The following is a 14743-nucleotide window of genomic DNA, read 5'->3' on the forward strand; positions in this document are numbered from 1 at the left end:
GTCACATTGTGTTCTTGTGATTAGTCTGAAGTTTTCACAATTGACTCCTCTTTTTTTATTGTTATACATTTTATTATCATTTATAACTGCAGACTTGATGGCTTTTTAGAAAATGAGAAATGGTCTACCAACATTTATATCTGCATTATTAAACGCCAGCCAAAGGGATTTTTCACAACCTGGCAAACCAAAACTTCAGGGCCTCCAATGTAAAGCATTAATGAATTTAAACAATTAATAAGGCAATTATAAACTCTGCGTATAGGCCTATCTGTCCAAACTGTATTATTTGATTATTTTTCTTTAAATTAATCAATATCAATCAATAAAACAAGACAAAGAGCAAAACATATTCTGATAATATATTTGATTTTGGTTGGTATGAGTGTATATTTTCATGGTGGTGATGATGATGCTGACACTTGCTGGAGTTGATCCTCCCTTCACAGCCAATCAGCTGTTAGACTGGATGCAGTTTTAACTCCCCCTCCTCTCTTGATGACGCAGATAGCTCCGGTGTGTGTTCATACTGGTCAGCTGCTGTCTGTGGGGAGCAGCATCACAACCACAACCAGCATCAGCAGCAGCAACAGCTTCATACGGATGATGGAAACACGGATGGAGCTGCAGTAGAGATCCGGGGAGGATGCTGCAGCCGCTGTGAGACAAACCGAGCCGCGTTTAGCCCCATGTCAGCCCGCTGCTGCTCCACCTGCCGTGGATGATTTTCCCGATGGGTTGTGGAGGGAGTCGGGCGGACGCGATGATCGAGCCGAGGTACCATGAGAGCTGGACCCGAGAGACGGAATCGACGTGGCTCACCAATACCGACGTAGAAACCCCTCTGTCTGTAGCAAACAGTAAGAGCACCCGTCATCTTTTTTTTTTTTTTTTTGGTCTGTTTTAACTAGAAAATGCAAAATGAGAAGAAGCAGTGAAGGAACCACAGGCCCACATTCAAAATGCAACCTCCTTTGGTCACAAAAATGATAAAACCCCCCCCCAAAACATTAGCAATAAGACTCACAAGAAAGCTAAATGAAACCAAAACACAACCACCCAGCTGTCAGCTCCCTGACAAAGCAGCTGAGCACCATCTCTGTCTTAATGTTTTGAGAGACTGGTATCTGTGGTTGCATGTCAAAGTGATAAACCTATAATCTGTTCTCTAAAGGTAAAGCTCTGGAGGCCAGTCTTAGGGAGAAGAGGATGGTGAACACAGGCACCCAGTGTGGGAAGCAGGCCCTCACCGCCGCCGGCTCCAACCACCAGAGGAGATCCAGACGTTCCTTTAGTGAAGTAGGTGTCACTGGTAGCAAGTACTGAAATGTCTGACTGCTAAAAATGAACACCAGACTCTGTCTTTGTATACACAGTGACATACAGGATACATTAGACGTCTTCTATTTCTCATAGAAATAGAAAGTCCTTCTGCTACTCTGGAAAATCATGCAGATATTGGTCAAGTATGTTGTGAACATGAAAGGAATCTGACTCCAGCTCATCAGTAGCTTTCAGTATATTTGTATACAGTGCAGTGAACGTTTTATTATTATTTTATTTTACCTTTATTTAACCAGTCCTAATTCAGTTGGCACCTCTGTTGCAAAGGAGACCTGGTCACGATGGAAGCGTGAAAAGCTGCTGAATCAGACAACAGATGAAACAATACTGAGGAGGACGAAGGACAGAGACAGTTAGCAAAGGAGTCATCCTGCATAGACAGAGTCTTGAATTTGGAGATCAAAGTTCTCGATTTAAAGTATAGGTTCACAATTTTTCAAGTCTGTCTTCAAAAAACAGTCATGTCATGCCCAAATGAACACTGAAAGAGGTTTTGCTTGCTGCTGGGCTAATACTGGCCATTAGGGGATCCCATTCAAATGTGCTGACATAATAATTGTTAGTTGCAGCCCTACAGATGCAGTTTTATGGTCATGTATTGATGGATAGTGTATGTGCGGTGTATAGAACCTAAAAATGTTCCTTCATATTTTAAATGTCTATGTTTCAAATACAGTCCAGTCCTTGATGCTGTGAGAACAAACACTGATGATTTTGTGTAAAATAATCTGGGTTCCTTGAACATGATATACCATAAAAGTTTTCCTAGTCTTTCATCTTGAGAGCTAACTGCACAAAAGAATGAAAAAGAAAGTGAAAGCACTGTTACCTGCTCTCAGAATGAAAATCTATGGGTGTTAATGCAAACTAATAGCAGATAGAGAGACAAACAGACAGATAAGGTTTCTGCACAGTCATTCTGCATGTTTTGGATTCAGTTTGGGAGCTACTATTGAGGTTTGAGTTAAGAATGTTTTTGGTCCTTTACAAAACTCATTGAACAATTACAAAAGATCTGAAAAATCAATCTCTCTGATCTAAGGAATTACATTTTCAGCGAGCGCAGCTTTATTTATTTATCCTTCCAGTGCTTCAGTGACTCAGGGCTCAGTTGGCCATCTTCGCCCACTCTCTCAGTCCACCGTGGTGACATTTAAATGACCTCACATTCAAAAATCTTACATCTTTTCACAGCAAACCACGCGTGACTCCAAAAGGAGGGCATCGAAGGAGGCCAACGCTTTGTCTAAGGATGGGCTGTCCGTCAATATCAACAGCAGTGGAGATGCAGAAGCTGGGAACACGTGTGATGAAAGATGAAGTGAAGCTGAAACTCCTGCGAGGAAGACGGTCAGAGCTGTGAGCAGTTCACCACAAGACGGGCACGGTGATTTACAGAAGCGTGTGGATGATGTTTTGCTAGTGACTTTCCAAGATCTTGGCTGTCGATCTCGGTGATTTACAACACTATAAGCACCTGCGTATGTCTCCATCCAAAGATCTCGGGATGCTGCATCTTTGTTGTGCCATTGCAAATGCATGCATGAAGCAGAGAGTGGTTTTCACAACCAGTGTTCACACTCTCCACCGTGCTTTCCTCCCATGCTCATGGTGCCGGTCAGGGAATGTGCCACTGTGTTAAGCCAATTTTAAGAAAACAGACCGTTCCATATGCACATGATAATCACAATCTGCACATCAAATGTTTTCTGTGTGGGGCCTTCCTAAAGAGTTTGCTTCAGTTCTTTGTGCAACTATATTCCTTTTTCTTGTGAATGAAAAACAATAGTGTGGGAACCAATGATGATGCTGTTTAACCTTAGTAAATGCTGTAAATTATTTACATTTAGAAGAACCTGAAGTGCTGTTTAGAAAACTGAGATTTGGAGGTTTGAAGCTTGAAGGCTGACGACTGTCTTTTCCAGCCTTTGCAAGTTATAGAAACAAACACACCCGCATGTGCCTATAATTCACCTTGATTTGAACTGCTCATATTTTCAGTTTATTCTTAAACTATAGTCAGTATTATGTGTTCTCCAGTTACATTTTTTATGTTATATGATGTTACACTGTATTTTTTACCATGTGTTGTAATAGTATGTTATTTGTGGGGCTTACACTGATCTGCATGTATTAACTAACCTCAAATTGAATCAGCATTGGTGAAAATTGATCATGTGTAGAAGGTATTTGTCCAAATATCATCAAAATGAAGCTGTATGAGATTAAAAAAAATGTTGCCCATCCAGTATAAAACAGAAAAACAGCACAAAGAAGTAAAATCAGGCAGTGATTGAGAATGGGTGGTTAGGATCATGAGATTTATGGCCAGCAGATGGAGATGTTGACCAGTGGAGGTCTTACTAATTAAAGATCTCATGAGGATTGCTTGAACCACAATCACTTTAAGAAGATCATTGATTTAATAGAGGATGAAAAGAGTAAATGAAAGGTGATCTATCGGTTATGTCTTGTCACAATGTTTAAATGTTGTGGTAATAGCTGCTTGTCAAGGGTTTGTGATGGTTCACTGAGATGATTATGGTTTGTGTGCCAACGTTTGTGATAGAAAACAAAACTTACCGCACAGGATCTATAGTATTAACCACCTTTTTTCTTCTTTGTATTAAATTGTTTTAAGATTCCTAAGTTCTCAAACTCAGAAAAATGTGACACATGCAATGTCTCATTTGCTATAAGCAAAGGCTAGAAGAATTTAATAACCTGAATCCATATTGACCAATATCTTGCTTTCTGTTATTTTCTATTCATTAATGTATATTTCTATATACTTTAAAAGACTAGTTAAATACATTTATAATAGAGCTCTGTCATTTCCTTTCACCTAGCCCACAATCATATCAGTTGATTACAATAATTTAATCTGTTTGCTATTGCTATTATTTGGCCTACTACAGAAACACTATTATTATTATTATTATTATTATTATTATTATTATTATTATTATTATTATTATTATTATTATTATTATTATTATTATTATTTTATGGAATTGATGATTAAAAGAGAAGAAAATGCAGTGAAGGTAGTACTTCAGTGTGGCTTACAGAATTGAAAAGAAATGCCAAAAAATAATATTTTTCCATGAAATAAAATCTATCACCTAACATCACCTTTGTGAATTCTGGTTATTACTTAAAATTTTATTACAAGTGTTGCAATTGAAATATTAGGTATATTACAGTTTAGGAAGATGTTATCATTAGCCTTTAGTCATCTGTGATTAGTCTGTTAGTTTTGTATGAAGATGTAATGTGATAGGTTTAATATTAAATGACAAATATGTTCAATTCAGGCATTTAAATGGATTGATTTGAGCTACAGCACAGTCAGGAGATGGAAATCTGGCAAAGAAAATGTTTGTAGTTAGATGAGAAGTAAAGGAAGTTGTGCTGCTGTAGTTACAGTGCTTTACAAAGTGACTGGCACAACTCAATGTTAACAATAGGTAGTGGTGAAAGAAAGTATTGCCTCCTTTTATTAATAGAAAGTAGCAATATTGCTGTGAAAATATACTCAAGTACAAGTAAAGATCCTGCATTTAAAACTTTCACTACAGCTTTAACAGAAAAATGTACTTTTTTCAGTAAGTGTTGTATCGTGCAGAATGGCCATTCCCTTTCAAAGTGTATTTTTATATTTATTATGTTTTATTAATTGATTGTTTTACTTATCCATTATAATGTAAGCAACATTTTAAAGTTGTAGCTGGTTGAGATTGAGCTAAGTTGAACTCCTTTATATAGGCGACTGTTGGGTAAATTAGTCGTCATAATCCATTGTATTTTTATCCATTTTTAAAAGTCTCCCTCCACTCACTCATATGTTTTTCTTCTTGTTCCTACAGGTGAATGTTTGAGCTTCACTGTGCAGAATGATGTATGTGTCTAAAATGTGTCTAAGAGGCTTTTTTCACATTCATGTGCTGAAAGTGGAGAGTTTCTCTTTACTCATTGAAAATCTGATTTTAAGAGGTGGACATACAATTATTATTTGTGACATTGCATGTAGTTAGGAAGCGTGTGATGTGTGATGTGGAAACTTGAAGCATCCAGTGCGCAAACACTGAGGATGGACTTTTCAGTGAAGTAGGAGGTGCATTAGACTTTGGAGATAAAATATATTTGCATATTTATAGATGCTGGAATTGTTAAAGAGGGAAAAGGAGATGTAATTTTAAGGGATTTTAACAGCATAATTGAACTTTTGTTGTGGAAAAACTATATCAGACGCAAATTATTATTCAAAGTATTGTATTTTGTATACATCTTTAATGAATTTTGGACTACACATTTGATGGCGGAAGCTAATCTGTGGCCTACAAAATGACGATTTCCGCTCGCAGTCAGTTAAAGTGGATGGAGAAACGTGCGCTGTGAAACCGGCGGACACTGAGACCACGCGGAAGGCTCTTTTCAGCCGGCTGTCGCTCACACTGAGCCGTTGGTGCACTTCGTTCACAGCGGAGAGACAACGGCTGAATGAGAGGTTGACGTTTAGTTAAATGTAGCCGAGTGACTCCGAAACATCAGTAAACTACTTAGTTTAACCTTTTTCCTTTACGTTATGTGGTTATAATAATGTGAGGATGGCCAAGCGACCGGGGACTGACGACGGGATGTTGACTTCGCCGACCGTTCTCCGGGATTTCGTCGCGGATTTGAACACCGGGGAGGTGAACATGGACTGCGGCGACGGAGCCGAGGAGGTCTCCTTGGAAGAGATCCTGACGCTGTACAACCAGCCGATAAACGAGGAACAAGCGTGGGCAGTGTGTTACCAGTGTTGTAGGACTTTAGCGCAGAAACATCGGAGGAAAAGCTCCAAATCCTCCGGTGCTTCAGCTGTTGACTATCCGAGAAGGATTGAAGGACCCGGGGATGTGAGGATCGGGAGAGACGGGACTGTCAAACTGCACTTTGAAGGCAGCACAGGTAAACGAACCGAGGCGTGCCAAGGTGTCCATGCTGACCCGAGCATTTGTCTGGTTTTGAGTAACTGCGCAGCTAAACGTCAAAGACTGATATCTCCTCAGCAGGCTGCCAACAATGAAGCATTTCTCCTCCACATCGCTCACAGGCCAAACGAATGGAGCATCTCTACAAAGAGGCCATATTGTTGTGTCTGTCTGCTTCCAGCCATGTGGTGAATTTGTTTACAGACGCCCGATGTGGTTGTTAATAAAACATCATAGATCACCGCATAGCTGCTGTGAAGCTAAAAGACCCAAGAAAGCTGTATGATCAATTATTAACAGCAAGGGTTTGTTCTCACAACAGAATCCGATACGTACATCACAAACATGATTCATATAATTGCTTCATTCAGATGGAGGTGTTAGCAGGGTTGTGTGGTGAAGAATGGCTGCTGGGTTTGTGTTTGAAATTTTCCTCCTGCAGAGGGTCAGTTGGCTTGAGTAAACAATGAAAACCATGCGATGGATTCAAACTGCATACACAGCAGCACCTTGGGTCCAGTCAAAGCGACACCACAGTAGCCAGCATTAAGGCCAAAAGCCAAAGACAGATGACTCATTTTGCTGCATTGTTTGTGTTATGGCATTTAGGTAAAAGCACAAATTAATGTTGTGGGGAGGAGAAGGTTCAGTGATCCAGTAGTTCAGAGCAGGTGTGTGCCGCATGCACCTGAGGGAGATGTTAAACACAATGGAAACACGTTTTAATATAGTTTGATGAACACAACAGTGTGGAAAATAGCATACATACACATGGGGATGCAGACAGTAGGTGCACTTAAGTGATTGGCAACAATTTTGATAATATTTAAGTTGTTTTTTTTAAAGAAAAATTTGTTTGTTTTCTAAGTTTTCTATGATTGTAATGATTGAATGCCTTTGGTTTGTGCTGTTGGTTGAACAAAACAAGACATATGAACATGTTACCTCGTATATTTCACTATTTTTTTGGACATTTTATAGATCGAATTAAGAAAATAATCCACAGATTAATAAAAATATTTTACATGACAATAGGTTATGTTTATACATAATTGCAATTAATGGACTCTGTAAATAATTTAGCAACTAATAATTATTTTCATTATCTGTTGATTATTTTCTCAATTAATTGATTAGTCGTTAATCTATAAAATGTCAGAAAATGGTGAAAAAAAAATCGATCACCGTTTCCCAAAGCTCAGACGCAACCTAAGATGTCTTGTTTTGTCCTGACCAACAGTCCGCAACCCAAAAATATTCAGTTTACTATCATAGAAGACTAAAGAAACCAGAAAATATATATATTTAACAAGCTGCAACCAAAGAATGTGGACATTTATTCATAAAAAAATGACTCATAATGATTAATCGACTATCAAAATAGTTGCTGAATTATTTCCTGTTGCTCTATTAATCGTCTTAATGATTTGGACTCTGCTCTCTTGTAATAGTCAGGCATTCAGTACCAGTTAAAAGTTTGGACACACTTTCTCATTCAAGTGAATGGGAAGGTTTTGACTGGTACTGTATATTTACATCCAGCATTAATCAGGGTCTCAAGGACCACCCGGTAACTCTGGTGTAAAATAGTTTAATATTAAATGTCAACACTGAAAACCAGCAGGGCTCTGTGTCCTGAGAACTACAACTGAGAAGCTGTAATGTATTTTTTTTTTTAGGGCATGTTCTGTATTCAAAAGAGCTTCCAGCAGGGTTTGGTCCAGCCGACTAATGTGTAGAGAGACGTACAGAATGCCTCAAAGCTGTGTGTCCTCCTAACTGCATTCCATTAATATGTGAGCGAAAATGTTGGGTGAGGGAGAAGGAGGTGTGGCAGTCAGCAGAGCCTCAGGCACTGAGGTCATGTCCTGTCTCTCCCGGGAACTTATTAGCCACCTTTCTTTCTCCCCTCATCTCTCCCTTTTGAGCTGAAACCTCAGTCCAGCTCTCCTTCGTCTCAGTGAATACAGGCAACCGGTAGTAATATTTTCTGTGTGTGGAAATTACACTCTGTGTATAAACAGAAACAGTCAGCGCTGTGCATCTTAGCACTGTGCATCTTGGCGCTGCTAGAAATAGAACAAACGTGATGATTAGATGCACAGACTTTAGAAGTCTGACTGCAGATGAGTTTGGAGATTATGAGGAGAGTCCTCTGCCGTCTCTCCAGCCAGTAGCCGAGGTATTTTGGGACAGTTTGGCTGCCTGTCCCGATTCCTATTAGGCCTGGCGATGAGAGAGACGTGAGACGTATTAAGCTTTCAGTAGCTCAAGTTGAAGAGGTTGCTACCCCAGCAGAAAATTGATGCTTATGCAACCTACGTATGGTCCGCATGTTAACAAAGTGGCTTGATTTGGCCAGCACCTACACCACCAACATAGATTTAACGTTGTCCTTCCTAAAGCAAGATATCAATCGCTCAGAGACAGAAACTAGGAACTGTTTACTTTTGTTTTGAATAGCAAACAGAATCAAGTTAATAAGCAACACAGAGTCCGAGTCGAATCTTATTTTAGACTCAATGTATGCGAGACGCGCACCGCTCCTGCTGCAGTTAGATCAATTCACATGAAGCTCGGAGGGGAGAATATATTCACTCCCACTCCACATTGCCTAGAGAAGACTGAATGCTGCATCAAGATGAGACACTTGTTTACCCCAAGATTCTCAATGATTCATACCTACAGTACAAAGGAGTTTTTTTCTTGTTTTTTGCCGATTTGGTGCATGCAGTATTTGAGCCGGAGTGATATTCATATTGTTGATTTGGTTAATTATCTCACTGAGTGGGTTTAAATGGGGGAGTGGGTCTATTTGAAGCAACCTCTGCTATATTTGTTTATTAGATTAGAGGCAAAAGATGGGTAAAAGATAGAAACCTGCAAATCAAATGTGGTGAAAAATCTCAAAGTGTATTTCACAGTACACACATACTTTGAGTTTTCTTTGAATAGGATAGACCCAGGGTGACGCTGCACACTGCTCCAAATATGCCCACTGAGATTTACTTGCCCTAAGAGAAACAAGGGCTCTGGCCAAGCCACTGCTCCTTGGCTGGGACTAACAGAGGACCTAGTGTTTCCCACATGAGCGTTGGTGGATGGCTGTTTATTTTTTTTCCCCCCCAGTCTCCTGTAGATGTAATTTCTAGTGACCCTGCGCAGAGTTGAGCTACACTTATTTTCCATGGATGTATCTTAATCTCAGTCCAAAAAAAAAAAAATTAATTGCAGTTAGGACAGTCAGGGTAGTCTCATGTAACTGGAAATGACTCAGTTACTTAGATGGTTCATGTTTTTGAAACAGAAATGGTGCTTATATTAGCATTATGACATGGCACACTGGTCAAAGTGTCTCATTTATATGTGATAATCTAATTTTACACTCTGGACTGGTGTTAAAGTCTGCTGCTCTGTCACTCTATCTGTACTTTCATCCTTGACGTTGCTCTGACCGGTCGTCAACCTGTGTTCAAGTTCATTTTGTGCTAATGAGTAGCTGTCAAATGTTAAATTTATATTGTTCATTGTGGGAATTTAAATTGTTAGGAATTGAAAAAACATTACCTCTGTTTTCCCTTACACAAAAATCGTGAGAGACAGGCGTGTCCAAAAAACAAAACGAAACACCATCACAACAAGAGATAAGATTGTCAAAGGTTGCAGATGAAGGAAAGAAAAAAATACAGTGCACCCATCTAGCTTCTTGTAGTCATTTGTATTTGTAAGAACAGGTTTCTAGTCTACTATAATGGGCCACATTCAACCTGAGATGCAGTGATTTATGGCAAGAACACGATCAAGGTTGAGATATTGCTTTCTTCATTGCCGACTGTTCATTTAGAAAGGGGTTTCCATGGAAATGGATAGAGGGCAATGGTTAAATGTCTTCCTCCACAGTGTAAATGAACAGTTCCATTATCACAAGCAGCCCCCAGTGGCAGGTTTTGACACCTCACTTTGCCTCAGGCAGCGTGCGCTCGTGACTGCGAGGAGGAAAAACATAATCATTTATTCACTCACTAGTTTTACAGTCTGTAGTGCTGTTGGGTAATCGTGTTTTTAGTCTCTTCTCTCGCTCCAAGCACATTAAGTTTAATATTTCATGTTCTGTAACACCGTGTGGGGTGTGTGCGCGCTTCCCCGGTAGCCACTTAAAGATGCCTCGCATGCCTGTACAGAACATGCACGATAATAATTCAGAGGGTGTGTTTGCCTCACTGATTGTTACAATTAATAACCATCCACAGTTTTTATGAGTGTAAATAACTCTTCTCTGTGTTCTGTCCTTACAGATAAATACAGATCGGCCCCCACGTCATTAGAGGTGAGTTTCACATCGTTGTCATTCCAGGTTCACTTTTGTAAAATTGGATTTCCTTTTCAACACTGGAAGAGTGTTTGTGTGGGTTTTCTACTATGATCCAGCAGTTTTATTACCCTCTGAGAACTCATATTCATATTTTAGACGCTTTTTACCCTGGATGTTTGTGCAATTCAGTTATTATTATTTGTGTCACTTAGACAAAACAGTTTCAGAATCTGTTTTCACAGCTTGCCCACCGCTGATGCTATTTTGTGAGCAGTTACACCACACACTGTGTCGCAATATTGATATTAACCTTGAGGAAAACAACTATCATAGCGTTGCAAGGAGACATTTAAATTGGCATTAACTCAGTTTTAATGCTGGTAAATTGTGATATTTTCTTGCGTGTAGGCCATTTTTCTCTGTAGGAACGAGTAGAAATGTGCTCAGTGTACAGACATGCACGCTCAAAACAAGTGTACTTCTCACCAAAAAAGAACAGTCATACATAAAAACATATGTTTATCTACTCAGATATTAATAACAGCATGTAAGTATGACATCCTCTGAAGTGTTTGTCTCAGAGATTGAGCCCTGACCTGTGACGTACAGTGCGTGGGAGTATGCTCTGTACAAATGGCACGCTCCGCACTTAAAAGAGAATATGTCTTTGTTCTTGTATGGCTGCTTTTGTACGTAAATGCATTACTTATTTTCATTACGATTGTTCACTCAGTCATAATCACCTAAATCACGTGAAGTGGACAAGTGGTCATTATCTGTTTGGCTGAGCAAAGGTACACAGATTACAGCATTATATAGGGAGGAGTCTCTCAAAGCTTCTTTATGTGTACATAGACTAATTACACAGAGAGCGCTCTGTCAACTCTTCAGCAGTCGGATCATCCCTCATGTTTGTCTTGTTGTTCATGTGATCACAGGCATGCACAGTATGTGTGTTTTTACATGGCGTAGTGGGAAATAGAATTTCTCTACCTCAGCTGACAGTCAGAGCACGAATGAAATCCCATCATCACTGAAGCTTTTAAGTGAGAGTGCTAAAGGTGTTTACCTCCTTTATTCTGTAACTCTCACACACTTTTTTTAGGTTTGATTTAAAGCTGTTTATAATCAATAGTTTTATATTGAAAATTGATCGAATGATTTTGTAATATGGATGATGTCGTTCATAGTGATGAACCTACAGAGAATTATCACCTGATGTTTTTGTTCCTCGCAGCTCTTCAGAGCTTTATAGCTTCTTTCAGCTTGTTGTTTTGGTTTTCGGGCCTGCAACACTCACCACTCTCATAGCTTTGTTTTTGGACACAGCATGCAGATGTACTTTTCTGAGACCAAACAGCAAACAAAGTTAGCAGCTAGCTGGTGAACATAGTGGAACATTTAGCTTACAGTAGTGGAGACCAAAAACATAGCTAAAAGGAAAGAGAATATTGGACTTTAATTAACCAGTTGGCAAGAAACACAACTTTAAATGGATGCTAATGTTGCTCTGTGTCTGCTGGATGTGTATATAGGCAGTTTGCTAACAAATTCACCATATGAACTAGAAAAGGTGATCATGTGTCAATTTTGTGTTTACAACTTGTTTCACCTGACTTCATATTAGTTATTGCAGCTTTTAATTAACTTACAGTGTCTTTGCTAGTGATGCTGGGTTGCTTCTTTGCTTCCCTGATATTTTGTTGCTAGGAATTAGCCCTAAACAGGGTGTGTTGGTTCTTTCGTAGAACTTCTAGACATAACATCTTGTGCAATGGTTATTTGAGCCCATCAGCATGACGATCACACGCAGTCACCCATGTGGTTTAAACCTTAAAGGACACACCTTGTTTTTAAAAATGTATTTGTTTTTTTTATTCTCATTGATTTACAGCTGAAGCATCGATATAATCTCTGTTCATCTGTATGTGTGAGATTTTTTGATTTCTGATTTGTTGATTCGTGTCATTCGTTTTTTTTTATCGGGCTTAATGTAATTTTATGTTCCGAGGGGCTGGTAACTGGAGCTATAAAGTTGTTGCTTTTCCATGACCCAATTTCACTAAGATCATTTGGGACAATTAATTTAGTACGCAAAACCACAAACACACATAAAAATGTACAGCACTCTCACACATGGCCACAGTTTGCTCATAGTCCTTGCTTTTTGGCTGTGTAGTGTACACGTGTTGTGTCTTCTCCGCTTCTACGCACTTGAGTCTTTTGGGGTTAATCACCAGCTTGTGGTGAGTTGACCCACTTTCTCTGTCTTGACTAACTGTAGTATGAATATCAACTGGATAATGACCTCAACCTTACATTTAAACTGGTCTTGAGTTGATGGTGGTGCTATAGTGTCACCTTGGTGGTTAGTAGTGAATATTTCTATCAGGAAACGAATTTATGTGAGATGCTGTTGTAGCCTATGGGACAAGCTTAACCCAGTTTGTTGTCAGTTGAAGATTAAGGTGAGATTAGTTGTAGTATCCTATTACAGGTTCTCCAGTTTGCCAGGTCTACTCAGCAATCAATTTCGGGCCAAGTCGATTAGTTTGCCAGCATCATCCACGAGGGAAAGTCTTGGATTTTGAAATGGATCCTAATAGATGTGGTTTCTTACCAGCAAGTGAAAATGCTGGGTGGCAGTTACTGTAACAGTTTAATGTAATAACTCCAAATAATATGGACCCCGTCATACTCTAAATCTGAAGTGTTGTTCACTCACAGACCTGTTCTTTCTTGTCTAGAAGTTTAATTCCAGATTCAAGTGCGATCTTCATCCTCTCTGATCTTCTTTCCTACTCAGGGCGTCATTAGATGAATTTGGCTCAGTTGGAGTAGAGTTGTGCATCTCTTTGCATGTAAACAGCATACAGTAGTGGCTTCCACGCTGCAGCTGGTTGAACAGGAGCTGCATGTGTCTGGATTCGAGGCTTCTGTGTGTGTGTGTGTGTGTGTGTTTGCACACTATCCCCCCCGTCTCTACAAAGACTGGTTCTCACACTCGTCAGCTCTGACGTCAGACTGCACAATTTGAAAAGGAGAGACAGAAATTTTTCATACAGTTTCTTCTCATTTCTGTCAGGTTTTTAGAAATTAGTCTTTTGTACATGTGAATAAATTTGCATCATCTAACGAACATGCCCAAAATGTTTTGCGTCATTTTGTCTGCACGCTTCTTTGTAGATGTGTGAGTTCAGACACAGACTGAGTGGCACCCACTTTGATCCCTGCATGTACCAGTGACCTCATTATGTTACATCCCGCTTTTATCCTGATCAGTCAATTGATTTTGTGAGATTGACAGCTTCACTTAAAAGCACCCATTTAGCTTATATTACAGTCCCAGAGGTTACATTTCTGCTTATACAGGGATATTCATAGCAAGCACAAAGCCACAGAAATGCAATTTACTGAGTAGCCTGAACTATTTGAGGCAATGTATTCTATTTATAATCACCACAGAAGAAATCCATTTCTCCTTTTTCTGGTCTAGCTGGGCCTGAGAGATGATTAGAGTTTCCTCCTCAGTCTTTCAAGTTTGTGAAGTTATCAGATCTTTTGCCACAGATGTTTTCCAGTAGTGATTTGGCAGAAATATGTGTGAAGAAGCCAGATTAGTGTGGTGTTTACAGCCATTGTGGGGATTCTGGCAGCATTTTTAGGTCAAACTTGATGGGTGTAAAGTTATTTTGCCATCAGTGAATGATGTTAAAATAAACTAGACTCTGTAGGTTTTTTGGGGGGGGGGAATTTTACTGACATACAATAATTGCTGTGTGCACCATGTGTTGCAAGGCTATTTTATCCTGGAAAAATTGATTCATCACAGGATCACGTGCTCTTGTGTTTGTTGTTGAGTCGTGCTTTTGTTCAAAGGAATCATCTTAGCCTTACCTGCATCCTCCAGCTTTTATGCCTATACTGTCAACAAGAAATGATGACATGGAATAGCAGCAGTGGTTTCTCAGTCCTCAGCATTTTCCAGCTGATTTCACAGATGAGTGCGTGCTCGACATTTTTTTTTTTTTGTGCTCTGATCCACTATGAACCACAATAGTGATGCTGCACACCGGAGGATGCTGAGTACCCGCTCCTGTGGTGAAAG

General features: G+C 39.5%; 2 protein-coding genes across 3 annotated transcripts in view; both read left to right on the plus strand.

The window, feature by feature from the left end:
• The first annotated feature begins 291 nt into the window (after nt 1-291).
• Nucleotides 292-4490, plus strand: si:ch211-215i13.3 (brain and acute leukemia cytoplasmic protein). Its single transcript, XM_067613082.1, has 3 exons — nt 292-860; nt 1175-1299; nt 2539-4490. Exons 1-3 carry the CDS (start codon nt 722-724, stop codon nt 2662-2664), a joined length of 390 nt encoding a protein of 129 aa, XP_067469183.1. The 5' UTR covers nt 292-721; the 3' UTR covers nt 2665-4490.
• Nucleotides 4491-5722: 1232 nt separating this feature from the next.
• spire1a (spire-type actin nucleation factor 1a) overlaps nt 5723-14743 on the plus strand; it is a 30771-nt gene continuing 21750 nt past the window's right edge. For both annotated transcript variants that reach the window (XM_067613083.1, XM_067613084.1), the window contains exons 1-2: nt 5723-6300; nt 10619-10650. In XM_067613083.1, the coding sequence (XP_067469184.1) occupies nt 5955-6300; nt 10619-10650 (378 nt within the window). In that variant the 5' untranslated portion in view covers nt 5723-5954. The remainder of the gene's footprint in view (nt 6301-10618; nt 10651-14743) is intronic.

Source organism: Thunnus thynnus, chromosome 15 (assembly GCF_963924715.1).
Source record: "Thunnus thynnus chromosome 15, fThuThy2.1, whole genome shotgun sequence".
NCBI classification, from domain to species: Eukaryota; Metazoa; Chordata; class Actinopteri; order Scombriformes; family Scombridae; genus Thunnus; species Thunnus thynnus.